Genomic DNA, 27,838 nt, shown 5'->3' on the forward strand with positions numbered 1-27,838 from the left:
CATGTAGTTTACATTAAGTGAAAACAGATTCTATTTAAGTTGTGAGTTTCCTTCATTCAAATTAAATAAATATATATATATATATGTGTGTGTATAACTTTTTTTTTTTTGTCATAGAAAGTCACAAGCAGAGGCAGCATGTAGGTTAGGTGATGAGATGCTATTTAAGTTGTGAGTTTTCCTTCTTTCCAAGCCTTCCTTAGCTCGGTGTAAGCCAATCCTTTGTGAAATGGAAGACTGAAGATGCAGCTGGAGTCCTGTGATGAATTATGTTGGTTATTTTTACTTGTGATGAACAGACAACTTTGGGGTCCGAGGGCTCAGTTAAGGCAAAGTCAAGCCCACTTCCATATGAGGAACCAGCTGAGTAGGCACAAGGACTGGTCTATATAAGCCCCACCGGGGTCCTAGGCTCCTACCGCTCAGTTCTGGTGAGTAGTCTCCATGTATGCTGCGTATTGTATAGACCCAGGTCTTGCAGCTCAGCCCTACACTGAGAATACTGCATTCCGGCAGATTAACGAATAATAATATAGATAATGTAGCTATTCACTGTAAATGATAATTGGAGGCTCACACGTTGGAGGCTCACGGTATCAGATCCCCTATATAAAGACGCCATTATTTCATTTGTAGAATATAGGTTCTTGCAAACAAAAAATGCAGTAAATAATAATTTGTATTTTCTTTCTCTTTTTAGGGGGTCATCGGATTTTTTATCTCAACTTAGGCGGCCCTAAAAGGTAAGCGTTCCAACACCGGACACTAGATTGTTTTAGATTAATTTCCAAAGAAAACAGTTGGATCTCCTAGGAGGATCCTCCTTGTTTCCTGTCCCAGTGACACCCAAGGCATTGCTGTAAGCCAAACTTTCTGCTTATGGAAAGGAAAGAACATGATTTCCCCCATCAAAGCACTCAGTGTTGAAGGAGGAATGCCTCCCGCCGTGCTATTGTATTGAGGGGGGGGGGGTTGGAGATCCTTCCTGGCTGGAAGAACACAAGGATTACTGATAGCAACTATAGCCAACGGCAGTAATCGATTGTAAAAAATCCATCAGGCTGGTCGTACCCAAGTCGATCGATGAAATGGATCAACTTGGGTACAATCAGCCTGCCCACACATGGATCGAATCTTGGCTGGTTCAGCAGGGACTGGCTGAATTTTCAATCAATGTGTGGCCGGTTGAATTTCTTTCCATTGTCTGGACAAGAATACCAAAATTTAAAGGAGTCATTTGTGTCTCTCTTTGGGTATAGGTGGGATAGTCTCAATGGGGTATAGGTGGGATAGTTTCAATGGGGTAAGGGTGGGATAGCTTCAATGGGGTATGGGTGGGATAGTTTCAATGGGGTATAGGTGGGATAGTTTCAATGAGGTATAGGTGGGATAGCTTCAATGGGATATAGGTGGGATAGTCTCAATGGGGTATAGGTGGGATAGCTTCAATGGGGTAAGGGTGGGATAGCTTCAATGGGGTAAGGGTGGGATAGCTTCAATGGGGTAAGGGTGGGATAGCTTCAATGGGGTATGGGTGGGATAGTTTCAATGGGGTAAGGGTGGGATAGCTTCAATGGGGTATGGGTGGGATAGTTTCAATGGGGTATGGGTGGGATAGTTTCAATGGGGTATAGGTGGGATAGTTTCAATGAGGTATAGGTGGGATAGCTTCAATGGGATATAGGTGGGATAGTCTCAATGGGGTATAGGTGGGATAGTTTCAATGGGGTATAGGGTGGGATAGTTTCAATGGGGTATAGGTGGGATAGCTTCAATGGGGTATAGGTGGGATAGTTTCAATGGGGTATAGGTGGGATAGTTTCAATGGGGTATAGGTGGGATAGTTTCAATGGGGTATAGGTGGGATAGTTTCCCACCCATAGCAAGCACCAAGGGGGGAGGGGCCAAGAGCTCTGGTGCAATGAGGTATAGGTGGGATAGTTTCATGGGAGTATAGGTGGGATAGCGTCAATGAGGTATGGGTGGAATAACTTAAATGGGGTATAGGTGGGATAGCTTCAATGGAGTATGGGTGGGATAGTTTCAATGGAGTATGGGTGGGATAGCTTCAATGGGGTATAGGTGGGATAGTCTCAATAGGGTATGGGTGGGATAGCTGCAATGGGGTAGAGGTGGGATAGCTTCAATGGGGTATAGGTGGGATAGCTTCAATGGGGTATAGGTGGGATAGTTTCAAAGGGGTATGGGTGGGATAGCTGCAATGGGGTATGGGTGGGATAGCTGCAATGTGGTATGGGTGGGATAGCTTCAATGGGGTATAGGTGGGATAGTTTCAATGGGGTATGGGTAGGATAGCTTCAATGGGGTATAGGTGGGGTAGTTTCAATGGGGTATAGGTGGGATAGTCTCAATGGGGTATAGGTGGGATAGTCTCAATGGGGTATAGGTGGGATAGTTTCAATGGGGTATGGGTGGGATAGCTTCAATGGGGTATAGGTGGGATAGTTTAAATGGGATATAGGTGGGATAGTCTCAATGGGGTACAGGTGGGATAGTCTCAATGGGGTACAGGTGGGATAGTTTCAATGGGGTATGGGTGGGATAGCTTCAATGGGGTATAGGTGGGATAGTTTAAATGGGGTATAGGTGGGATAGTCTCAATGGGGTACAGGTGGGATAGTCTCAATGGGGTATAGGTGGGATAGTTTCAATGGGGTATGGGTGGGATAGCTTCAATGGGGTATGGGTGGGATAGTTTAAATGGGGTATAGGTGGGATAGTCTCAATGGGGTATAGGTGGGATAGTCTCAATGGGGTATAGGTGGGATAGTTTCAATGGGGTATAGGTGGGATAGTTTCAATGGGGTATAGGTGGGATAGTTTCAATGGGGTATAGGTGGGATAGTCTCAATGGGGTATAGGTGGGATAGTTTCAATGGGGTATAGGTGGGATAGTTTCAATGGGGTATAGGTGGGATAGTTTCAATGGGGTAGAGGTGGGATAGCTTCAGTGGGGTATAGGTGGGATAGTTTCAATGGGGTATAGGTGGGATAGCTTCAGTGGGGTATAGGTGGGATAGTTTCAATGGGGTGTAATTTATTAGTAATTATCACATTTAAGCCCTAATAAGCACTTGTGTTTTCACTTCACTAATGACCGTAGGGTTTAGTTTACACTTCTGGTTGAGAAGGGGAGTGGCTGTAAAAAACAGGCAGTTGAGTCATGATTTTACCACCTTCCAATTCCCCCCACCTAAGCTGCAAAGGCAGCTATATGGGGAACACGCATATGCAGGGCTTTTTTTCTCAGAGGAAAGGTGGTGGAACTCCCCCACCCAAACCTGGCCACGCCCCCATCAAACCCTAGGACCACCCCTTTAGAGAACAGGAATGCAAGTAAAATTTGGGAGGGGCTATAAAAGTAAATGTATGGAATTAACACCGCCCCCCCCCCCACATTAGTAAGAATAGCGAGTAACACTGCCCCCCCCCACATTAGCAAGAAAAGCGAGAAAAATTGTATCGCCGCTCCTTACCTGATGCTGACGATCCGCGCTATGGTAGGATCGACGAGCAGAGGGCGTGATGACGTCAGCGCGCACCGCCGGGTGTACTAAGATACACCTTTCCTATGGGGGTGGCCGCGCGCCCCCGATGTTTACACGCTGGCGGTAGAGGGGGGGGGGTGAAGCGTGCATGTCCCCGCTCACCGGCTGTGAGCAGCGGCAGTGACAGGTGCCGGGCACGCGCAAGCATGACATAAACAAGCCGCGTCCGGCACCTGTCACTTTCGCTGCTCTGCATAGCTTGTCAGCTCTGCAGAGGCAGTCGGTGAGCGGGGACAAGAAGAAAAAGGTGGCGGAACGCAGTACCGCCGCGTTCCGGCAGAAAGAAAGCCCTGCGCATATGTGATCACGATGCTTTGCATCACGACGCATCCAGCACAGCGCTGCAGGTTTTCAGGGGATTAAAACAAGTGGTTAGGTACATATTGCCTCCTAACTGCCTGCCAAATGCACTCTGAAGAGTGATCCATCACAAGAGTCTCTTCAGAGGGCAACACTTGTGTGAAGGAGCCCTTGAAACCATTGCGCTGGATCATTAATATATCTTAAAGGGATGGTAAAGGCAACATGTTATACTTACCTGCTCTGTGTAATGGTTTTGCACAGAGCAGCCTTTACCCCCCACCGGAGCTCTTGGTCCCTCCCCCTTGGTGCTTGCTATGGGGGCACTCGTGCATGCTTGCTCCTGCCCACTCCTTCCTCACTAACTGTGACTGACAGCAGTGGGAACCAATGGCTTACACTGCTGTGTTTAAACCAATGAGGAGAGAGAGAGTCGGGAGAGCCTCTGCTCTCATGCACTTCGCCAGATCGAGTTTAGGCTCATGTAAATATAAAAGGGGCTGGGTGGGTGGAGCTGCTTGCAGAGGGTTTTTACCTTTTTATGCATAGAGTGCAAGAAGGTAAAAAAAATTCTTCAGCCACTTTTATTGATTTCACAAATCTAATACACCAGACAGTCATTGATTTGGCCAATATTAGAATGCAGAAATCCACCCACATGTCATTCCCTCAAAAAAATAATCCATTTCCATACAGAAACCAGCAACCATGGGTGACGGTGAGATGTCGGTTTTCGGCGAGGCCGCCCAGTTCCTTCGTAAGAGTGAGAAGGAAAGACTGGAGGCCCAGAACAAGCCTTTTGATGCCAAGAACACCTGCTACGTAGATGACCAAAAGGAACTCTACGTGAAGGGTTTGGTCACCGCTCGGGAAGAAGGAAAAACCACCGTAAAGACAGATGACGGCAGGGTAACTATCCGAGAAATTTGTTGTTTCCATAATAAATCAAGAACTAAAAATGGTGAGAAAACAATCTATTTATATCATTTCCCTTTCAGTCTGTAACAGTCAAGGAAAGCCAAGTGTACCCCCAGAATCCTCCCAAGTACGATAAAATTGAAGACATGGCGATGATGACCCATCTGAATGAAGCTTCTGTGCTGTATAACCTCAAAGAGCGCTACGCAGCCTGGATGATCTACGTAAGTCCCGCCCTCTTTGCGTCAGTCTAGGTTCACACCGATGCGTCTGGCAGAAATGCGCAGAAGTCCATGTAACATGATTTCCTATGGGACAGGTTCACATTTCCGCGTTTTCACCCGGTGCATTTTTTCGGAAAGGGTCTGGGACTTTTTTTAAGCGCATAACGCTGCGATTTTGTATAGACATCAATGGAGATGCTGCAGGAAAGCATGATGAGCCCCCGGGGTTTTGTTTTGACAATGTATTTTATATTTTTGGGTAAAAAGCTAACATCTCATGCTTTGTAATATGTTACAGACATACTCTGGCCTTTTCTGCGTCACTGTCAACCCCTACAAGTGGCTGCCAGTGTATGACCCTAAGGTGGTTGCTGGTTACAGAGGCAAGAAGCGTATGGAAGCCCCACCACACATCTTCTCCATCTCTGATAACGCCTATCAGTTCATGCTGACAGGTACCAGGGCTTGTCGTCTTCTGAATGTTTGATATGTTCCGTCACATACGTGGTTTAATTCCACATTTTGTATTTGGCAGATCGTGAAAATCAGTCTGTCCTGATTACTGGTGAATCTGGTGCCGGAAAGACTGTCAACACCAAGCGTGTCATCCAGTACTTCGCAACAATTGCAGCTATTGGTGACTCTAAGAAGAAGGAGGCCAGCAAGGTGCGTACTCAAATTTCAACGTCGAAACGTTGTTCTCATTTCATCTTTATACTGCCGCTCGGCATTGAGCGCATTGGCTTAGCCAACCACCTCATGATGTGAGTAATATACGATTATGAGGACATCCAATGATTTAGAGAGGGTACAAACAGGGGTGTACCACAAACAAGGCATTTGCCTAGGGCGGCATTTTTTCAGGTGGGCAAAAGCATTTTTCAGGGGGGCAGCGCTGCCCCCTGAAAGAAGGGATGGAAGAAAGGACACACACAGCATGGGGACCAGGTGGGATCTGAGAGAGGCTGTGGGCTGCTTGATGGTGGATGTAGAGCCTGACTCTCGTTCCCGGGGATGTCTGGAGCTGTGAAGGTGAATGGGTGGTGGGGGAGGGGGGGGGGGGTTGCCAGTGTGTATGGGGCGATGGTAGTGGAAGGCTCTCTCGAGTGTGGTGCTGTTGGTCAATGTCAAGCTCCTATCGTGGGGGAGGGGGGTGTTTGTCAGGGTCTGTCTGTGGGGTGGGGGGGATCCAATTTTTGTGTTGCCTAGGGCAGCACGAAACCCAAATACTCCACTGGGTACAAAGGCAGTCTAAATAAAATAGTAAAAGGATGGCAGGTCTCTCTTACTGTAATAATAACACCTTTTAGGGCCTCAAATGTTGGACCTGTTCCTGGGTATATTTGACCCGCTGATTTAAAAAACGGCACCAATATTTCGCTATCAGCTCTAGTTTCCCATATGGAAGAAAAATATATTTGAAATCTATTTTAAAAATATTCTTACCAAAATATATTGACATATATGTGAAATGCTACAATTTTTGCCATATTCAATATATTTATATATATATATATATATATATATATATATATATATATATATATATTAAATGTGTGTGTGTATACTATATGTGGAAATGTGTTTTTATTACAAAACATGAAAAATATTTTTAAGAATACATTTCAAATATCCTGTATGTCTTTAAAAATACAAATCTACATTTTTGGAATGCATTTACAAATATATGTAAAAATATATGTTAAAATGACCTTTGTTTTTTAATATATTCTTCATCTAAATTCTATATTCTAACATCTAAAAAAAAGTCATTTTAACATATATAAAAATACAAATCTACATTTTTGGAATGTATTTACAAATATATGTAAAAATATATGTTAAAATGACTTTTTGTTTTTTAATATATTCTTCAGATTTGTTTTAACATCTAAAAAAAGTCATTTTGTAAATGCATTCCAAAAATGTAGATTTGTATTTTTAAAGACATACAGGATATTTGAAATGTAATCGTAGTATAAACACACACACACACATATATATATAAAAATACAAATCTACATTTTTGGAATGCATTTACAAAATGACTTTTTTTAGATGTTAAAACAAATCTGAAGAATATATTAAAAAACAAAAAGTAATTTTAACATATATTTTTACATATATTTGTAAATACATTCCAAAAATGTAGATTTGTATTTTTATATAAATATATATATGTGTGTGTGTGTGTTTATACTACGATTATATTTCAAATATCCTGTATGTCTTTAAAAATACAAATCTACATTTTTGGAATGCATTTACAAACATATGTAAAAATATATGTTAAAATGACTTTTTTTAGATGTTAAAAAAAATCTGAAGAATATATTCTTCACATATGTTTACATATGTTTGTAAATGCATTCCAAAAATGTAGATTTGTATTTTTAAAGACATACAGTATATTTGAAATATAATCGTAGTATAAACACACACACACACACATATATATATTTATATAAAAATACAAATCTACATTTTTGGAATGTATTTACAAATATATGGAAAAATATATGTTAAAATGACTTTTTGTTTTTTAATATATTCTTCAGATTTGTTTTAACATCTAAAAAAAAGTCATTTTAACATATATTTTTACATATGTTTGTAAATGCATTCCAAAAATGTAGATTTGTATTTTTAAAGACATACAGGATATTTGAAATGTAATCGTAGTATAAACACACACACACACATATATATAAAAATACAAATCTACATTTTTGGAACGCATTTACAAACATATGTAAAAATATATGTTAAAATGACTTTTTGTTTTTTAATATATTCTTAAGATTTGTTTTAACGTCTAAAAAAAGTCATTTTAACATATATTTTTACATATGTTTGTAAATGCGTTCCAAAAATGGAGATTTGTATTTTAAAAGACATACAGGATATTTGAAATGTATTTTTAAAAATATTTTTCATATATTTTGCCATTTTGTAGTCTCTGCCCACAACCCAAATATCAGGGAGATTCGTCAGGCAAAGTCTTTTGCTGCCCAGAAGGTCCGTTCTACGTTGGGGGGCGGCTCGGCTGCTCTCCACCTGCCGACATGCTAACAGTTGGCAGGTGGCGACCAACAAGACCTTTTCAAAAATGGACTAAAAAAACTATTTAAATTTGACCATATCTAAGAAACTAGAGCTGACGCAGTCTAGACAATGCAATTTTCTGAATCTGCTCCCCAAATAACCCCAAGAACTGGTCTAAAAAAGCAAGGCGCCATGAAACAAAGTTTTTTTATTTTGGAGCGGTGTAGTTTAATACATAAATCCGAAGTCTATGTAAAAAAATTGTCAAAAAAATTACAAAGTTACAAAGAATGTAGAAAAAAAAGGGGGGCTGTCCGCTGCATGTGAGAGGATATTAAAAGAATATTTAATGGTGCCCCTAAGTAACAGCGCGGTACATCCTCTTGTGGGAATACGAATGAAAGTCCAAGTATGAGTATTAAACATTCTAGGTGCTTCCTTGGCATGCCTGGGGACTGTATTACACGGTGAATACGCATTAGCAGAGTTTTGTAATTTGGGAGATGGGTTGAGTGTCAACGCATGGAGATTGATGAGAGCCATATAGGACAGCAAGTAGAACTGTCTCTGGTTACATTCCTGTCCTTCACAGTTAATGTGTTCTCAGGCCATTTCTGTATCGGTATGTGACCCTGACACTGCTAATGTAATTAGGATGTTATTTACTACATAGAGACCAGCCTGGGGGCCTTGTACCATAGTAGGACATGTAGTAGCTGCTGAAAGGGCTTCTGTTTTTCTGATCATTTACCTCAGTGGTAAACAGCCCACGGGCGGGATGTGGCCCTTTGCTTGCCTTTATCTAACCACATGGGGCACTTTTCTTTCCGCTAATATGAGGCACTAATTCTTCTACTATCACCAATGATAAGGCACCATTCATCTCGACATTGGGGCACTATTTCCTCCACTGACACAAATGATGGGGCACTATTTCCTCCACTGACACCAATGATGGGGCACTATTTCCTCCACTGACACAAATGATGGAGCACTATTCCTCCCACTGATACCAATGATGGGGCACTATTCCTCCCACTGACACCAATGGGGCACTATTCCTCCCACTGATACCAATGATGGGGCACTATTCCTCCCACTGACACCAATGATGGGGCGCTATTCCTCCCACTGATACCAATGATGGGGCACTATTCCATCCACTGATACCAATGATGGGGCACTATTCCTCCCACTGACACCAATGATGGGGCACTATTCCTCCCACTGACACCAATGATGGGGCACTATTCCTCCCACTGATACCAATGATGGGGCACTATTCCACCCACTGACACCAATGATGGGGCACTATTCCTCCCACTGACACCAATGATGGGGCACTATTCCTCCCACTGATACCAATGATGGGGCACTATTTCCTCCACTGACACCAATGATGGGGCACTATTTCCTCCACTGACACAAATGATGGAGCACTATTCCTCCCACTGATACCAATGATGGGGCACTATTCCTCCCACTGACACCAATGATGGGGCACTATTCCTCCCACTGATACCAATGATGGGGCACTATTCCTCCCACTGACACCAATGATGGGGCACTATTCCTCCCACTGACACCAATGATGGGGCACTATTCCTCCCACTGATACCAATGATGGGGCACTATTCCTCCCACTGACACCAATGATGGGGCACTATTCCTCCCACTGATACCAATGATGGGGCACTATTCCTCCCACTGATACCAATGATGGGGCACTATTCCTCCCACTGACACCAATGATGGAGCACTATTCCTCCCATTAACGCCAACGATGGGGCACTATTCCTCCCACTGACACCAATGATGGGGTACTATTCCTCCCACTGATACTAATGATGGGACACTATTCCTCCCACTGACACCAATGATGGGGCACTATTCCTCCCACTGACACCAATGATGGGGCACTATTCCTCCCACTGATACCAATGATGGGGCACTATTCCTCCCACTGACACCAATGATGGGGCACTATTCCTCCCACTGACACCAATGATGGGGCACTATTCCTCCCACTGACACCAATGATGGGGCACTATTCCTCCCACTGATACCAATGATGGGGCACTATTCCTCCCACTGATACCAATGATGGCGCACTATTCCTCCCACTGACACCAATGATGGGGCACTATTCCTCCCACTGATACCAATGATGGGGCGCTATTCCTCCCACTGACACCAATGATGGGGCACTATTACTCCTACTGACACCAATGATGGGGCACTATTACTCCCACTGACACCAATGATGGGGCACTATTCCTCCCACTGATACCAATGATGGGGCACTATTCCTCCCACTGATACCAATGATGGGGCACTATTCCTCCCACTGATACCAATGATGGGGCATTATTTCTCCCACTGATACCAATGATGGGGCACTTTTCCTCCCACTGACACCAATGATGGGGCACTATTCCTCCCACTGATACCAATGATGGGGCACAATTCCTCCCAGTGATACCAATGATGGGGCACTATTCCTCCCACTGACACCAATGATGGGACACTATTCCTCCCACTAATAACAACGATGGGGCACTATTCCTCCCACTGACACCAATGATGGGACACTATTCCTCCCACTGACACCAATGATGGGGCACTGTTCCTCCCACTAATAACAACGATGGGGCACTATTCCTCCCACTGATACCAATGATGGGGCACTATTCCTCCCACTGACACCAACGATGGGGCACTATTCCTCCCACTAATACCAATGATGGGACACTATTTCTTCCACTGACACCAACGATGGGGCACTATTTCTCCCACTAATACCGATGATGGAGCACTATTACTCCCACTGACACCAATGATGGAACACTGTTCCTCCCACCAATACGTGGAGTAATTTTTCCTCCTCCCTACTGATCAGAGGTGTACCATTGTTTCTACTCCCAGTGACTACGGTCCAGCCCCCAAAAGGACGAATTCACGCTATAAAGCCATGAAATCGCAGAGCAGCCAGAGCAATTCATCACTGCAGCCACTATTCATTGTTGGCCATACTAGTGGGCAGTGTGGAGCACGACTCGGCGACTCATTTATGTACCAGCTTTATATGAAGTGTACAAAACATACAATTCATTGACGGCAGTGTTGGGCCACGCAATGCACTGCACTGCCAGACTTTGCAGTGCGAATCACACCGGTGCACTGTCATAAAATGAAGCATGTATCCTTTTTACTGCAGCAAGCTGCAAAGCAACGTGAATGGGACACATAGGAAGCAATTGTTTCCTGTGTGTTCCTTCAGTGACAGACATTTCAGTGCATATAGTGTGAACCGGCCCAAAGTCTGAAGGACAGTAAAGTGGCCCTTTGTTTAGAAAGTCTGGAGATCCCTGATTTACTTATTTTCTTGTCCTTACAGTTCTTACCTCTTTTATTTGCCCGGCTGAATCTTTGTACACCTTTATCTTCAGGGTAATCTGGAAGATCAGATCATCCAGGCTAACCCTCTGCTGGAAGCCTTTGGTAATGCCAAGACCGTGAGAAATGACAACTCCTCCCGTTTTGTGAGTAGAACCTGAAATAAAGCCCACCATTGGCCTCCCTGTCATTGCGTTACCCATAACTTTGCTTTCTTATACTCGTGGTCCCCTTTAGGGTAAATTTATCAGAATCCACTTCGGAACCACTGGAAAGCTGTCTTCAGCTGATATTGAAACATGTAAGACGTTCAGTTTTGCTCTTGTCATTTTTTGGCGTTGTGCGTTTGGTGGTGATATTTACAATTCTATGAATATTTCCAGATCTGCTGGAGAAATCCAGAGTAACATTCCAGCTGTCCGCTGAAAGAAGCTACCACATCTTCTACCAGATCATGACAAACAAGAAACCAGAGGTTGTCGGTATGTTCATGTTTCCTATCGGATAATAAGCAGCAAAATGAGACCTGCAAACCATAAGCATGTGTCATGGAATGTACAACTTATCATTTTATGTTTTCAGAGATGCTTCTTGTGACCACCAACCCATACGACTACCCCTCCATCAGCCAGGGTGAAATTGTTGTGAAGAGTATTGATGACACAGAGGAGTTCATCGCCACTGATGTAAGTTGTTGAAATCTTGAAAAACAACAAAAAAAACCTTTTTCATTTTTCTCAAATTTCTACAAATTTCCTGAACGTGTTAAAAGGCACCAAATAACTAGAGCTATTTCCCTAACAGACCGCCATTGACATCCTGGGATTCACCCCAGAAGAAAAGGTAGGCATCTACAAGTTGACTGGTGCCGTCATGCATCATGGCAACATGAAGTTCAAGCAGAAGCAGAGGGAGGAGCAGGCCGAGCCAGACGGCACTGAGGGTTTGTCTTTTTGTTTTGTAGTTTTCTATGCTTTTACTCTCATTCTTGCTATTTTAGGATTTATTTCATACTATATGTCTTCTCTTCAGTTGCGGACAAGATTGCTTATCTGATGGGTTACAACTCTGCTGATTTGCTGAAGTGTTTGTGCTACCCAAGAGTAAAGGTCGGCAATGAGTTTGTCACCAAGGGACAAACTGTACCACAGGTATGATAAAAAGAAGAAATAAAATAACCGCCTACTCAAAGGTAACTACGTTTTCTATAATATATTAATAAGGGAAATGACTTTGCTCTCCTCTTTAGGTCAACAACTCTGTAGGTGCCCTCTGCAAGTCCGTTTTTGAGAAGCTCTTCTTGTGGATGGTCACTCGTATTAACCAGCAACTGGACACCAAGCAGCCCAGACAGTACTTTATTGGTGTGCTGGATATTGCTGGATTTGAGATCTTTGATGTAAGCTTGATTTCTAGTACTCCAGGCATGTACGTATCTAAGGGCATAGCTGGATCAATTTCTTATTTTCTTTATTATATTTTCAGTTCAACAGCTTGGAACAGCTCTGCATCAACTTCACTAATGAGAAGCTGCAGCAGTTCTTCAACCACCACATGTTCGTCCTGGAACAGGAAGAATACAAGAAGGAAGGTATTGACTGGGAGTTCATTGACTTTGGTATGGACTTGGCCGCCTGCATTGAGCTCATTGAGAAGGTAATTTCACATACAGTGTGTAGATGTTATGAAACTAAAAATGTAGAATTATTGGGGAAACTCATTGGATACTCGTTTAGGATATCCTAACCAGAGTAAGAAAGCTATTTCTACTCTATGGAACTATTTCCGGCAGCCGCTGGAATACACTTCTCCATCATCAAGCCTTAATAAATGGACCGGGAATGTCTCCCACCTTCTCTTAAATCTTTACGTCTATCTTGCGGCACGATCAAAGCCACAATGTATCGCAAAATGATGCTTTGGCTTTTACACAATGTTTATATATCTCCACATCGCTCCTCTCTTATGGGCCTGAACTCTTCCTCTTGCTGCCCTAATTGTGGCCGTTTAGATACAGATATGTACCATGCGTTCTGGATGTGTTCCAAGATCAGATGTTTTTGGCACTCAGTAGTCTGCTTTGCCACCAAACACTTGGCACACTACTTACCCTTAACCCTTTATGGTCTAATTCATTGCCCAGGTATCCAAATAACGAGAGGCTTCAAACCACTTCTTGTGTCCCTTGAGGAATGGAAACCTATTCTTCATCAGTGGATTTACCTGGAACCCCCCATCACTTCTCTGTTCATAGCTTAATTATCTTGTTTTCCACATGGGTGGAGGCCTTCTTAAGTAAGGATTCGTGGGCCCAACATTTCCTCGAGGGAATCCTTTATTCAAACCTTGCCGTTGAAATGGTAGTGAACTCTCTTTTTAAACTTTTACCTACAGGCAAGCTTATAATAAAGCTTTTACTATACGTAAAATGAATATCTCCTAGACGTGCACCATTTAGGAGATAGTCACTGTTTTAGAGAAGGAATGGCATACCCGGCCATTTCTTCAGAGCACTGTGCTGCGCCCCGGGATGTGAGAGTGACACCTTCGTGACTTGGCTGGTCAGACGGCCAGAGCCCATGAGCCCAGAAAGAAGACCAAGTGAAGGTGGAAGCCTCTGCAGCGGTGATAGCGCACTGCTGGGGGGGGCTTCCACCTTCACTTGGTCTTCTTTCTGGGTCTTAATGTAATGCATACTAGCACATTATAACATCACCCTGCAGGGCAATTGTGTATTTTAACTGCAGTTTACTACCACTTTAAGTATTCAACAATCTATAGTACAATGTTTCCAATACACCCAGTGGTACCAAACTAGATTGTTAACCAGTGACCCTCCTATTGATATATTACCCCCCCCCCACTTAACCCGTAATATGTTTTGTAATCTATTGACTGAGGTCTCCCCTATTTTCCTCTACCTCTTCACTACTGGACTGGCCACCATCCATTCAAGTGCTTCTTCCCATTCTCCCCTGGACCCAGAGCTGCTAGCTCCTCACCAAGCTGTGCTAACAAAATGTACATTGTTGTTGTTATCTTGTTTTATTGGACACTCGTATTATTAATTACATTCTCGCATTAACAAAAAAATAATAAAATGTGTAGAATGAATGTTATTGCAGAATTAAGGTAACACTTTACATTTGTTATCAGCCTTTGGGCATCTTCTCCATCCTGGAAGAGGAGTGCATGTTCCCCAAGGCCACTGACACATCCTTCAAGAACAAACTGTATGAGCAGCATCTGGGCAAGTGCAAGAACTTTGAAAAGCCCAAACCTGGCAAAGGAAAGGCTGAGGCTCACTTCTCTCTTGTGCACTATGCTGGTACTGTGGATTACAACATCAGCGGCTGGCTGGACAAGAATAAGGACCCACTGAATGAATCTGTTATCCAGCTGTACCAGAAATCTGCAATGAAACTGCTGTCCTTCCTGTACTCCTCCTACAATGCCGCTGATGGTGAGGAGCTTGTTTGTTCCTTTTTATATTCTAAGCTTTTTATTTTTCCAACTTTTACATGTATATTAAGATCTGTGATGACTCTTCCATTATGTTTATTTAGATTCTGCTGGCAAAGGTGGAAAGAAGAAGAAGGGATCCTCTTTCCAGACTGTGTCTTGTCTGTTCAGAGTTAGTATGACTTTTCATCTGCATGAACTCTGACATAATCTCCTCCATAGCTAGAAGATAGGACTATTGTTAATAGAAAGGAAAGGTTTTAGCAGCTTGACATATTGCCAAAAGTATTGGCCGCGCCCTCCATATCATGTGATTCAGGTGTTCCAATCCCCTCCATGGACACAGGTGTATACAATCACGCCCCTAGGCATGCAGACGGCTTCTACAAACATTGGTGAAAGAATGGGTCGCTCTCAGGAGCTCAGTGACTCCAAGCGTGGTCCCGTGATAGGTGGTCACCTGGGCAATAAGTCCATCCGTGACATTTCCTGGCTACTAAATATTCCACGCTCAACTGTTAGTGGGATTATAACAAAGTGGAAGCAACTGGGAACAACAGCCACTCAGCCACCAAGTGGTAGGCCACGTCACATGACAGGGCGGGGTCAGCGCATGCTGAAGCGCACAGTGCACAGAAGTCGCCAACTGTCTGCTTTGTCAATAGCTAAACACCTCCAAACTTGGTGTGGCCTTCAGATGAGCCCATCAACAGTGCGTAGAGAGCTTCATGGAATGGGTTTCCATGGCCGAGCAGCTGCATCGAAGCCTTTCATCACCAAGTGCAATGCAAAGCATCAGATGCCGTGGTGTAAAGCACGCCGCCACTGGACTCTAGAGCAGTGGAGACGTGTTTTCTGGAGTGACCAATCACGCTTCTCTGTCTGGCAATCCGATGGACGTGTCTGGGTATGTCAGTTTCCAGGAGAACGGCACTTCCCTGACTGCATTGTACCAAGTGTAAAGTTTGGTGGAGGGGGGATTATGGTGGGGGGTTGTTTGTCATGTGCGTGGAAAGGCCGGCGGCCCAATACTTTTGGCAGTATATAGTGTCTATGGACAGTCCGCTTTCTACCATGAAATAAATCCTAATCTATATTGTGTGTGTTATAGGAAAACTTGAACAAGCTGATGACCAACTTGAGAAGCACTCACCCTCACTTTGTGCGTTGTCTGATCCCCAATGAGACCAAAACTCCAGGTACAATTCTAGAATTCTTTCCATCCTTCAAACACCAAACATTAGGAAGGCTCTATAGTTGTTATGGTAACTTCTGACATGTTAAGATTTCTAATTGTATTGATTCCCAGGTATCATGGATAACCACCTGATCATCCACCAGCTGAGGTGTAACGGTGTACTGGAGGGTATCAGAATCTGCAGAAAGGGATTCCCCAGCAGAATCATTTATGCTGACTTTAAGCAACGGTAAATTTTCAATGTAAACCTACTTCTCTCATTATCCACTTTGGGACTGATGTCAGTCCCCAACCAGTGTCAGTTAGTGTCAGATTGCCCACCACTCTATCACAGTCCCACTGTAAGTCACTGATCTAGTATACAGTACATACCATAGTTTGTAGATGCTATAACTTTCACACAAACCAATCAATATACACCTATTGGGATTTTTTTTTAACCAAAGACATGCAGCAGAATACATTTTGGCCTAAATTTATAAAAACATTTTTTAAAATTGGATGTTTTATTGCAGAAAGTAAGAAAAAAAAAATATTTTTTTTTTAAATGTGTCTTTTTTTCGCTAATATAATAAAAAAAATAAAGCAGTGGTGATCAAATTCCACCAAAAAGAAAGTTCTATTTGTGTGAAAAAAATGTCTTTAGAGTACAGCGTTGCATGAATGCTCAGTTACCATTTAAAGTAGCACAGTGCTAAATAGCAAAAAAAATGCCCCTGTCACGAAGAGGGTAAAACCTTCAGCAGATCAAGTGGTTAAAAAAAAATGTGTGAGTTAAATGGAACAGATTAGTATTTCAAGTAACCATGGTTTATTATACACTTGGAGAATGACCTATTCCAAACTGTTCTTTTCTTACTAAAGATACAAGGTCCTGAATGCCAGCGCAATCCCTGATGGTCAGTTTATTGACAGCAAGAAGGCAGCTGAGAAACTCTTGGGCTCTATTGATGTTGACCACACTCAGTACAAATTTGGCCACACCAAGGTATGGAAGCAACTCCCAGAGAACAGCAGTAAATCTCCAACAGTCTCTAATATTTTAATTTGAAATGACTATTTTTTACCTGAAGGTGTTCTTCAAAGCCGGTCTCCTGGGTACCCTGGAAGAGATGAGAGATGAAAAGTTGGCACAACTTATCACACGTACTCAGGCTCTTTGCAGAGGTTTCTTGATGAGAGTTGAGTTCAAGAAGATGATGGAAAGAAGGTAACATTTATCATGTACTTCATTTAATGCAGTACAGATCCACCATCATTACTGGCAAGAAAACTGAGAATTATAACTATTTCCTAAACAGGGAAGCCATCTTTGTCATCCAGTACAATGTCAGATCATTCATGAATGTCAAACACTGGCCATGGATGAAGCTGTACTTCAAGATTAAGCCTCTCCTGAAGAGTGCTGAGACTGAGAAGGAGATGGCCAACATGAAGGAGGAGTTTGAAAAGACCAAGGAGGCTCTGATCAAGGCAGAAGCCAGGAAGAAGGAACTAGAGCAGAAACTGGTTTCCATGCTACAGGAAAAGAACGACTTAGTGCTCCAAGTCCAGTCGGTAGGTAGAATTACATAGCAACACACCTAGAAAAAAAATGTATCCTGCTGTCTAGTTGGTATCCATCTAAACATTCTCAGTTGCCTAAAAGAAAATTATTTTCAACAGGAATCTGAGACTCTGGCTGATGCTGAGGAGAGATGTGAAGGTCTCATCAAGAACAAGATTCAACTGGAATCAAAATTCAAGGAGCTGAATGAAAGACTTGAAGATGAAGAAGAAAGCAATGCTGAACTGACAGCCAAGAAAAGGAAACTTGAAGATGAATGCTCAGAGCTGAAGAAAGACATCGATGACCTGGAACTCACTCTGGCAAAAGTAGAAAAAGAAAAACATGCCACAGAAAATAAGGTATAAGCAACAGGGGACTCAAGGTCCATTCCCTAATACAAATACACTTCCTAATACAGTAGAATTTTGTATGTTAATCTTTGTTCCCGTAATCACAGGTTAAAAATCTTACTGAAGAATTGGCATCTCTTGATGAAAATGTCTCCAAACTCGCCAAGGAAAAGAAAGCTCTCCAGGAGGCTCATCAGCAAACTCTTGATGACCTTCAAGCTGAGGAAGACAAAGTCAGCTCCTTGACCAAAGCAAAGACCAAGCTGGAACAGCAAGTAGATGATGTGAGTATTTTACACAGCAGATTAGAAATCTTGTTTTATTTAAAAAGTACCAAATTATTAAAATATATGCATGTACATGTAGCTGGAAGGTTCTCTGGAACAAGAGAAGAAGCTCCGTCTCGACCTGGAGAGGTCCAAGAGAAAGCTGGAAGGTGACCTGAAACTATCCCAAGAAAGCGTCATGGATCTTGAAAATGATAAGCAGCAAACTGATGAAAAACTGAAAAAGTAAGGACTGCTCTCTACTTTTTTCAAGAAAAAACTGAAAATTTAAGGCAGCAATTGTAACTTGTATTGATCTTGATTCACAGGAAGGAGTTTGAAATCAGTCAACTCCAGGGCAAGATTGAGGATGAACAATCACTTGGATCTCAACTGCAGAAGAAGATAAAGGAACTGCAGGTAACGCAACAGATTACAGGATCCTATTATCCTACAGATTTATTTCTCAATATTTAACTATTAATAATTAAAATCCCTATAATTATCACCTGCTCTATATAGGCTCGCATTGAAGAACTTGAAGAGGAAATTGAAGCTGAGAGGGCAGCACGTGCCAAGGTTGAGAAACAGAGAGCTGATCTCTCCAGAGAACTTGAAGAAATCAGTGAAAGACTTGAGGAAGCTGGCGGTGCAACATCTTCCCAGATTGAGCTGAACAAGAAGCGTGAAGCTGAGTTCCAGAAACTGAGACGTGACCTGGAAGAAGCTACTCTTCAACATGAAGCCACCGCTTCTGCTCTGCGCAAGAAGCATGCTGATAGTGTTGCTGAGCTTGGAGAACAGATTGACAACCTGCAGCGCGTTAAGCAGAAGCTGGAGAAAGAGAAGAGTGAGCTGAAGATGGAAATTGATGACCTTGCCAGCAACCTGGAGAGCGTCTCTAAAGCTAAGGTAAGTAATTTCTTGAAAATACATGTTTCATTATTCTTCTGTAATCCTTAATCTGAAATTAAATCAAATGCTCTTTGCAGGCCAACCTTGAGAAAGTTAACCGTGTGCTTGAGGACCAACTGAGCGAAGTTAAGTCAAAGGATGATGAACATATACGCTTGCTTAATGACCTCAGTACCCAGAAGGCTCGTCTGCAGACTGAGTCTGGTAGGTTAAATACTGTAATCATGTAATAAGTTATAAATGTAACAATATAAGGAAATATATCCTTTTAGATATAGCAAGTAGAAGCCATTCAAATAACATAGAAAACCAATGGTAGGGCGAGAGTATTCAGAAGACTGAAGAAATACTTGACTACATGTGCTGTAATGTGTCTATTAAATGCAGTGGTTTTCATGCTATATGGTATTTCTTTCATATGATTCTAGGTGAGCTGTCTCGCCAGCTTGAAGAGAAAGAGTCTTTAGTCTCTCAGCTTTCCAGAGGCAAACAGGGCTTCACTCAGCAGGTTGAGGAGCTCAAGAGACAACTTGAAGAGGAGTCAAAGGTAACATTGTGATGTTAAGCTAAACAAAGATTATTGAAATAGTACCTGTCACATACCTTTATAGCAGAGCCTGACATAGAGGAGAGGCCTCTCTTACAGCCTCGGCTCAAGGGCCACTGGCGATGAGACAGTGGCTGCAAGAGCGCAGTGAGGTATGAGTGCCTGTAAAGCAATCAGCCAACCATGTAAGTAAGTAGCGGGTGCTTCACTGGAGATGGGTCAGATGGACAAAACAGCAGATGACAGCAGTAGTAGGAGGTGGAAACTTGCTTGGCTGGCAATGACTGGACACAGGGGCAAAAGAGGCTGGCAGCACGTGGCAGGTGAAGGACCAGGGGGACTTGTTAAGTAGAATGAAGAGCTGATCAGACATATAACTGAATGCATGGTTAGAAAAATCAGGTGAGCAACAGATGGTCAGGTGCAGGCAGGAGAATGGCAAAGGTACAAGCAGAGGTAAGTAACGCTGGAGGAGGCAGATGAGCGGGAGGCAAAGCAGAATCCAGAGACAAGCCAAGGTCAGGGCAGTTTGGGTCAAACACAGGAACAGATGCAGAACACAGAGAGAGCTATAGATCAGAAAGCGCTGAAAAAGTACAACTGCTGCAGTTAAATAGTCCAGTTGGCGCCAGTGTTAGTGGTAGGTATGCACATATATGCTCAGCCAAATGAGCACCCACAGGCCTGCGCATCTGTATGCGCCTTAAGCCTTCAACTTTACTTTGGCCAGTGCTTTCCCAACAGTACCTTTCCTTCAATGCCATTACATGTAGTTCAAACAATCCTTATCTGCATATTTCAGGCCAAGAATGCCCTTGCCCATGCCCTGCAGTCTTCTCGCCATGACAATGATTTGCTACGCGAGCAATATGAAGAGGAACAGGAGGCCAAGGCTGAGTTCCAGCGTTCTCTGTCCAAGGCTAATGGTGAAGTTGCCCAATGGAGGACAAAATATGAAACTGATGCCATTCAGCGCACAGAGGAGCTGGAGGATGCCAAGTAAGTTGAAATTCAGGAGATTTGTTTTCTACAGACTTATTGAACTGCTACATAATAATGTCCTTGTATTTGCTTTACAGGAAAAAGCTGGCTCAGCGTTTGCAGGATGCTGAGGAACAAGTTGAGGCTGTGAACTCCAAGTGTGCTTCTCTGGAAAAGACCAAGCAGAGGTTGCAGTCTGAGGTTGAAGACCTCATGGTCGATGTGGAGAGAGCAAATAGCGCGGCAGCTTCACTTGACAAGAAACAGAGGAACTTTGATAAGGTAAACACACAGGCATAATAAAACTTTAATAATTTCCAATTATTTGGATATATATGCCATACATGTCCATAATTTCAGGTCCTGGCAGAATGGAAGCAGAAGTTTGAGGAGGGACAGGCTGAACTGGAGGCTGCTCAGAAAGAGGCTCGCAGCTTGAGCACTGAGATCTTTAAGATGAAGAATGCTTATGAGGAGGCTCTAGAACACGTTGAAACCCTGAAACGCGAGAACAAGAACTTGCAACGTATGTGATTTCTTACAAATTTTTAATTTTCTTACTTATTTCTATCATTTTTAACTGATGAAACTGGCATGTGCCCTGAATAAAAATTTGCTTTGCCATCTCTTTATCAGAGGAGATCTCTGATCTGACTGAACAGATTGGTGATACTGGAAAGTCCATTAATGAACTTGAGAAGACCAAGAAGCAGGTTGAACAGGAAAAGAGTGACCTTCAAGCTGCTCTGGAGGAAGCTGAGGTAACAACTATTACTAGAAAAATACACTGACAATGTTGATTGGCTTTATTTTGGAATGACCTTTCTGAGTTCCGGTCTAACAACCCAATTTTAAATATTGTGTTCTTTTTTTTCAAGGGATCATTGGAACATGAAGAGGCCAAGATCCTCCGTGTCCAGCTTGAGCTGAACCAGATCAAGTCTGAGGTAGACAGGAAGATCGCAGAGAAGGATGAGGAGATTGAACAGCTGAAGAGAAACAGCCAGAGAGCCATCGACACCATGCAGAGCACCCTGGACTCTGAAATCAGGAGCAGAAATGATGCTCTGAGACTGAAGAAGAAGATGGAAGGAGATCTGAATGAACTTGAGATCCAACTCAGTCATGCCAACCGCCAGGCTGCAGAGTCACAGAAACAGCTCAGAAATGTGCAGGGACAGCTGAAGGTACCTCTAAAAAGCACAAATATAATTGTAACAGTACCCTTCATAGGGGCAAGCAGTTTGATAGGTCCCTTGGGTCTTTTCCGGAATTCTGCCCCGCAGCCAGGCAAACGATTACAGTCACTGTTTGGCTCCAAGCAAATATCTAGGGGTGTTCTTTTCCTTTTTTTTGAGTAACTGGGATAGGGTTGAGGGAACTGAGTGGGGTACTCCAAAAAAGAGAACCATGTACAGCTTAAGGACCATAAACTCCTTTCTGAAAAGCTGAACCAGAAGTCAATGCAATAACAAACTGGATTTGGCTTTGTATTAGAAGCAGTTATAAGCAGACTTCTTTCTTTAGAGCAACCAAAGCAGATTCCCTTCAAAAAGAACTGGATAGACTAAGCTCTTCAGGACACCAGCTGATGCCCCTTTTGGTCAAACACACAGCTGACTCAAGGGGATTGACAGCAGCCCAAAAGTCTCCAAGACCTCTCACAGGAGTCTACGCACAAATGTCCAGGGAAAGTTGGTTGCCTCCATCCAACATTCATATGACACCTTTCTTCTGTGACACCAGAATAGATCTTTAGATTACAGCCCCTCAGTAAGCTCTCTAAAGCTTCAACATCCAGACAGCAAACCCTTCAGACAGGAGTTCCCCTCTGCAGGCAAAGAATCAGAAGCTCTGTGTCCCAGAGAATGTATACAGGCTCCCAGCAGCCTTCATGGCCACCCTCCCTGAGATTGGCCAGGGCCGTATAAATATTGATCCTGCTATATGCATTGCTCCACACCTATGTTACAGAGGTTTCTACTGCTATCTCATAAGCAGAGGTAGCAGGCAAATCAGCAGCAGCTGAAACACTGAGCAGACCTAACTAATCACATGTAGCTGCATTGATTACAGTGGGCACAACTAAATTTACTTGGCAAATAAAAAATACGGCTCCACTGAACACCATGAGCCAGCTCTAAATGTAACTAATCCTAGCTCCTATCTAGGACGGTGCTACACCAATATAAAATACAAAGCTCCGATCTCATTCTTATGAAAGTAGTTTATAACTGCACATTGGTTGTCTTCTAGGATTCCCAACTTCACTTAGATGATGCTGTGAGAGGACAGGAAGACCTCAAAGAACAGGTGGCTGTGATCGAACGCAGAAACAACCTGCAACAAGCTGAGATTGAAGAGTCCAGGTCCGCTCTGGAACAGACAGAGAGATCTCGCAAGATGGCAGAACAGGAACTTATGGATGCCAGCGAACGTCTGCAGCTCTTGCACTCACAGGTGGGATCTACTATTGAATCCCGTTAGATTTAGCAATAAATATGACTTTATTTCATTAAATGTTAACTAACGCTCCAAATATATTTTCATTTTCTAGAACACCAGCCTTATCGGCAGCAAGAAGAAATTAGAAAGCGACATTTCACAGTTGCAGAATGAAGTGGAGGAAGCTGTTCAGGAAGCCAGAAATGCTGAAGACAAAGCCAAAAAGGCCATCACTGATGTACGTATCCGTTCTTCTACAAACTCATAGCCTACATTACATCTAAGCCAACATTCCCACTGATTGTTCTTCTACACTACTAAAGGCTGCTCTGATGGCAGAAGAGCTGAAGAAGGAACAGGACACCAGTGCCCACCTGGAGAGAATGAAGAAGAACCTTGAACAGACTGTGAAGGACCTGCAGCACCGCCTGGATGAAGCTGAACAGCTGGCAATGAAGGGTGGCAAGAAGCAGCTCCAGAAACTGGAGGGCAGAGTAAGTATATTATCTGCAAACACTGTAAAGATTGTGGGGCATGCCAGGAGGAGAGGGGGACTTTACTGCATATTTTCTGGTCCTGCCCAAAATTAGAGCTTTTCTTGGAAAGAAGTCCATAGAATCTCGCAAAACATTACTGATTATAATCTCCTGGAAGAGCCTGCTTTCTTCCTACTACATGTCTCTGATGTTCCTGAGAAAACATACAAAAAAACATTGATTCTCCGTCACCTTCTCAAAGCCGCAAAATTGAGTATAGCACTGAAATGGAAAGATCCTCACCTTCCTATTTCGATATGGCTTCGTAAAGCTAAAAATTTGAATAAGATGGAAGACTTCGTACTATCTGCCCAAAACAAACACTCCAACAAAACTTGGAATACGGAAAATGTTTGTTTGCTGATGAGGGCAAGGCCCTTTTCAGATCCTGCTTCCAGTAAATTCATGCGTTGTGCCATTCCTCTTTCAGTGTACTGCCTCTTCCCTACCCCCCTTTTTTCTTTTATGGCTCTCCCTTCCCACCCTTCCCTCCTCCCCATTCATCCTCCCTTCCTCCTTCCCATTCATCCTCCCTCCCCCCCTCCTCCCCATTCATACTCCCTTCCTCCTCCCCATTCATCCTCCATCCCCCCCTCCTCCCCATTCATCCTCCCTTCCCCCCCTCATCCCTTCCCCCTCTCCTCTCTTCCCCTCCCCACCCCCATCTGTCCTCCTTTCCCCTCCCCACCCCCATCAATCCTCCTTTACCCTCCCCACCCCCATCCATCCTCCTTTCCCCTCCCCACCCTCACCCATCCTCCTTTCCCCTCCCCCTCCCTCCCATCCATCCTCCTTTCCCCTCCCCCAACCATTATCCCTTCCCCACCCCCCCCATTCATTCTCCTTTCCCCACCCCCCCATTCATTCTCCTTTCCCCACCCCCCCATCCATCCTCCTTTCTCCTCCCTCCATCCATCCTCCTTTCCCCCCATCCATCCTCCTTTCTCCCCCCACCCCGACCCATCCTCTTCACCCCTCCTCCCCACTCATTCTCCCCAACCATCCTTTTCCCCTCTATCCTCCTCACCCATCCTCTTCACCCCTCCTCTCCACCCATCCTCTTCACCCCTCCTCTCCACCCATCCTCTTCACCCCCTCCTCCCCACCCATCCTCTTTACCCCCTCCTCCCCACCCATCCACCCTTCCTCTTCACTCCACCCTTCCTCACCTTAGCCCAGTACATTACCTGCACTTGCCCCACCCACACCTATTATTATATATCTTTTTTCCCCCACATTTATCGTATCCCCAGTGTTCACATTCCATATGCCGGAGAATATTGTTGGTCTGACTACATATTTGAGCTACAGAAAGTACACTAGACTAGAACGATGACCTGCACAACAAGCACAGTCCCTGCATGTCCTCATTCATCTCTGTTATTTTGTAAATCCTGGAAACCTTAAATAAAAAATTTGAAAAAAAAAAGACTGGGGGAAAATATAAAAATTCCAACATTATTTTTTTCTGAAAATGTTCCCCACAGGTGCGTGAACTGGAGAATGAGCTGGACAATGAACAGAAACGTGGATCTGAGTCCATTAAAGGAGTCCGCAAATATGAAAGGAGGGTGAAGGAACTGAGCTACCAGGTACAGTGACTTGGTACACTTACTATGGAAAAGCCCGAAGGGACTCTTGTTTTCAGGCAGTTCTTGGGTTCAACCATTTTTGTTGCACACATGGCATGTGTATTCTGAATGCTCCGTATTTATTTTCTTTTTGCAGACTGAGGAAGACAGGAAAAACATCCTGAGGCTTCAAGATCTAGTAGACAAACTGCAGCTGAAGGTCAAGGCCTACAAGAGACAGGCTGAGGAATCTGTAAGTGCAAACTGTATATTCAGAAGCCTTTTCTTCATAGAATACAATGGTTATACGTGTGGCGGTGCCTGCAGTGTGAAAGGTCCCTTGGGTCTTTTTCCTGAAGTTGCCCCTCAGCCAAACTCACAATCACTCCTTTTGGCTCAATGAATGTTCCCTTTTGGGTAGTTTAGATAGGGATAGGGACTGTATGGGACACTCCGAAACCATGTACAAACAGAAGGACACTTTCTTCTTCAGAATTATGAGTCCTTGCACAAGTGAATGGTGGCCAGAACCTTGTAGTAGAAGCTCCTTTCACTAGGAATTAAATAGACCTTGCTCTTCAGGACACCAAACACAATGTCCTCTTTGGACATAGGTGACTCTAGCACCAGAGGGGCTTCATCAGCACATTCTCTAGGATCTCTCCCCCCACGTCTGTGCTCACTAATGTCCTTAGATCACGGGTGTCAAACTGGCTGCCCTCCAGCTGTTGCCAAACTAAGTCCCATCAGGCATTGCAAGCATGACACCCAAAGGCAGAGACATGATGGTACTTGCAGTTTCACAAAACCTGGAGGGCCACCAGTTTGATATCCCTGCCTTAGATGATTGGCTGCCTCCTTCCAATATCTTCCCGACACTTTTTCCCAGAGATACCAGACTAGATCCTCAGTTAGCAGGCCCCCCGCAGTCAGCCTCAGCAACTTCCAGCAAAAACTGGCCCTCCAGCCTGCCCAACTGACCTGGAATCTTTCCTAGATACACAGAATGTAACTGGATACTAACATTTATAGGTAAAGTCGATCCAGGGAATATCTGATCAGGAAGGAATTTTTTCCCTGCAGGAGCTAATTAGATCGTGCTTTGCTGTTTTTTTTTTTGCCTTCCTCTGGATCAGCTGTGGGTGTAGGATTATAACTTGTTTTTCTTTTTTGGTTGAACTCGATGGACTTTTGTCTTTTCAGCCAGACTAACTATGTAACTATAAGTAACTGGGACCTCCACGAACAGCAGACACATGGCAGGCTTACCCAGGGGGAAACCGGCCCCCCTAGGCTGTGATCTCCTCAGGGACAAGACACCTATGTTCCAGGTCTCATACTATTTATACACCTTCCCAGCAACCACCTGTGCAGTCTACCACAGAGATTGGCTGAGACAGTATAAATATTCATGCTGTCCATTTGTCTTGCTCAACACCTATGTTCCAGAACCACTCAGAGTTCTAGAGTACAGGAGGAGGAGTCAAACCTGCAAACAGACCTACATCATCACATGAAGCTGCTCTGATTACAGTGAGCCCAGAACTAAACTCCACTATCCTGGCACCTATGTAGATGGGCGCAACATAAGCAAGGCTACACTGTAGGCCAGACTTTCATTGCGACTTGCAATCTGACAATTGATTAACCGTGTTCTTCAGGAGGAACAAGCCAATGCTCACCTGGGCCGCTTCAGGAAGGTCCAACATGAGCTTGAAGAGGCCGAAGAGAGAGCCGACATTGCTGAGTCCCAGGTCAACAAGCTCAGAGCTAAAAGCCGTGACGTTGGAGGAAAGGTATAACCGCGCCTTGTAATGTTCTGCCGCTTAATGTTCTTCTTCAATTACTTCTTGCCTTACATTTATTTTATTTTTTATTTTTTGCAGAAGGAGAGCGAAGAGTAAACATCTCTGGACGGTCGTAGAAAAAAGAACTGTATAAAAATTATGCTGTTCTAATATTTAAATAAATTACTAAAGCTTTTTAAATATGTTGTGGTCTTTTTTTTTTACTCTATCAGACACAGGCAATGGATGCGGGGGGACGTTTAGAAACGTCCACCCGCTTCGGCAGCGCTCCCTTCCAGCCGTTCATCTACATGGGCCGGACAGGCAGAAGTTAAAGTTATAGAGTCTACAAACGAAGGCACCTATATCTGAAATTTGCTCAGTCCTGTTGCCGATCTCATTTCTTGGGGCCTAAAAATGTCAGGACAGTAAAAAAAAAAAATACCCCTCCAAATGACCCCTTTTGGAAAGTAAACAGTCCAAGGTATTTAGTAAGAGGCATAGCAAGTTTTTTGAAGTTGTAATTTTTTGTTACAAATTTTTGGAAGGTGAAGAAGATAATTTTTTTATTACAATTTTCTTTTTTGCATATGTCACAAGTGCTCAGGGATGTAGGAAAAAAAAATATAAAATGTTTGAAAACATTTTTCTTAATATTCTTTTTCTCTTTTTTTACATACTTTCATTGGAGTAGTTCAATGTTACCATAGCAACACTGTACTACTCTGGGGGGGTGGTTAGGAACTCTCTTTTTTATTTTTACGCTATGATTTCTGTTA

The 27,838-nt window shown here is 43.5% G+C and overlaps 1 protein-coding gene across 1 annotated transcript; it reads left to right on the plus strand.

Moving 5' to 3' along the window:
* Positions 1–627: 627 nt before the first annotated feature.
* LOC149433984 (myosin-4-like) lies at positions 628–27,260 on the plus strand. The gene is made up of 39 exons (XM_089664250.1): positions 628–743; positions 4,566–4,778; positions 4,868–5,011; positions 5,310–5,466; positions 5,547–5,677; positions 11,506–11,598; positions 11,690–11,753; positions 11,836–11,934; positions 12,035–12,138; positions 12,257–12,395; positions 12,485–12,603; positions 12,702–12,851; positions 12,938–13,108; positions 14,609–14,915; positions 15,019–15,086; positions 16,026–16,113; positions 16,224–16,341; positions 16,977–17,100; positions 17,186–17,322; positions 17,414–17,669; positions 17,778–18,020; positions 18,119–18,295; positions 18,378–18,523; positions 18,607–18,697; positions 18,800–19,189; positions 19,270–19,396; positions 19,621–19,739; positions 20,542–20,738; positions 20,819–21,002; positions 21,081–21,246; positions 21,357–21,481; positions 21,599–21,907; positions 22,977–23,180; positions 23,278–23,403; positions 23,489–23,659; positions 25,189–25,293; positions 25,430–25,525; positions 26,934–27,068; positions 27,159–27,260. The coding sequence occupies exons 2-39, from the start codon at positions 4,578–4,580 to the stop codon at positions 27,174–27,176; spliced, it is 5,799 nt and encodes a 1,932-aa protein (XP_089520376.1). The 5' UTR covers positions 628–743; positions 4,566–4,577; the 3' UTR covers positions 27,177–27,260.
* The last annotated feature ends 578 nt before the right edge of the window (positions 27,261–27,838 follow it).

The sequence above is a fragment of the Staurois parvus genome, unplaced genomic scaffold (assembly GCF_062004578.1).
Source record: "Staurois parvus isolate SC_StPar_1 unplaced genomic scaffold, SC_StPar_1.0 ptg001869l, whole genome shotgun sequence".
NCBI lineage: Eukaryota > Metazoa > Chordata > Amphibia > Anura > Ranidae > Staurois > Staurois parvus.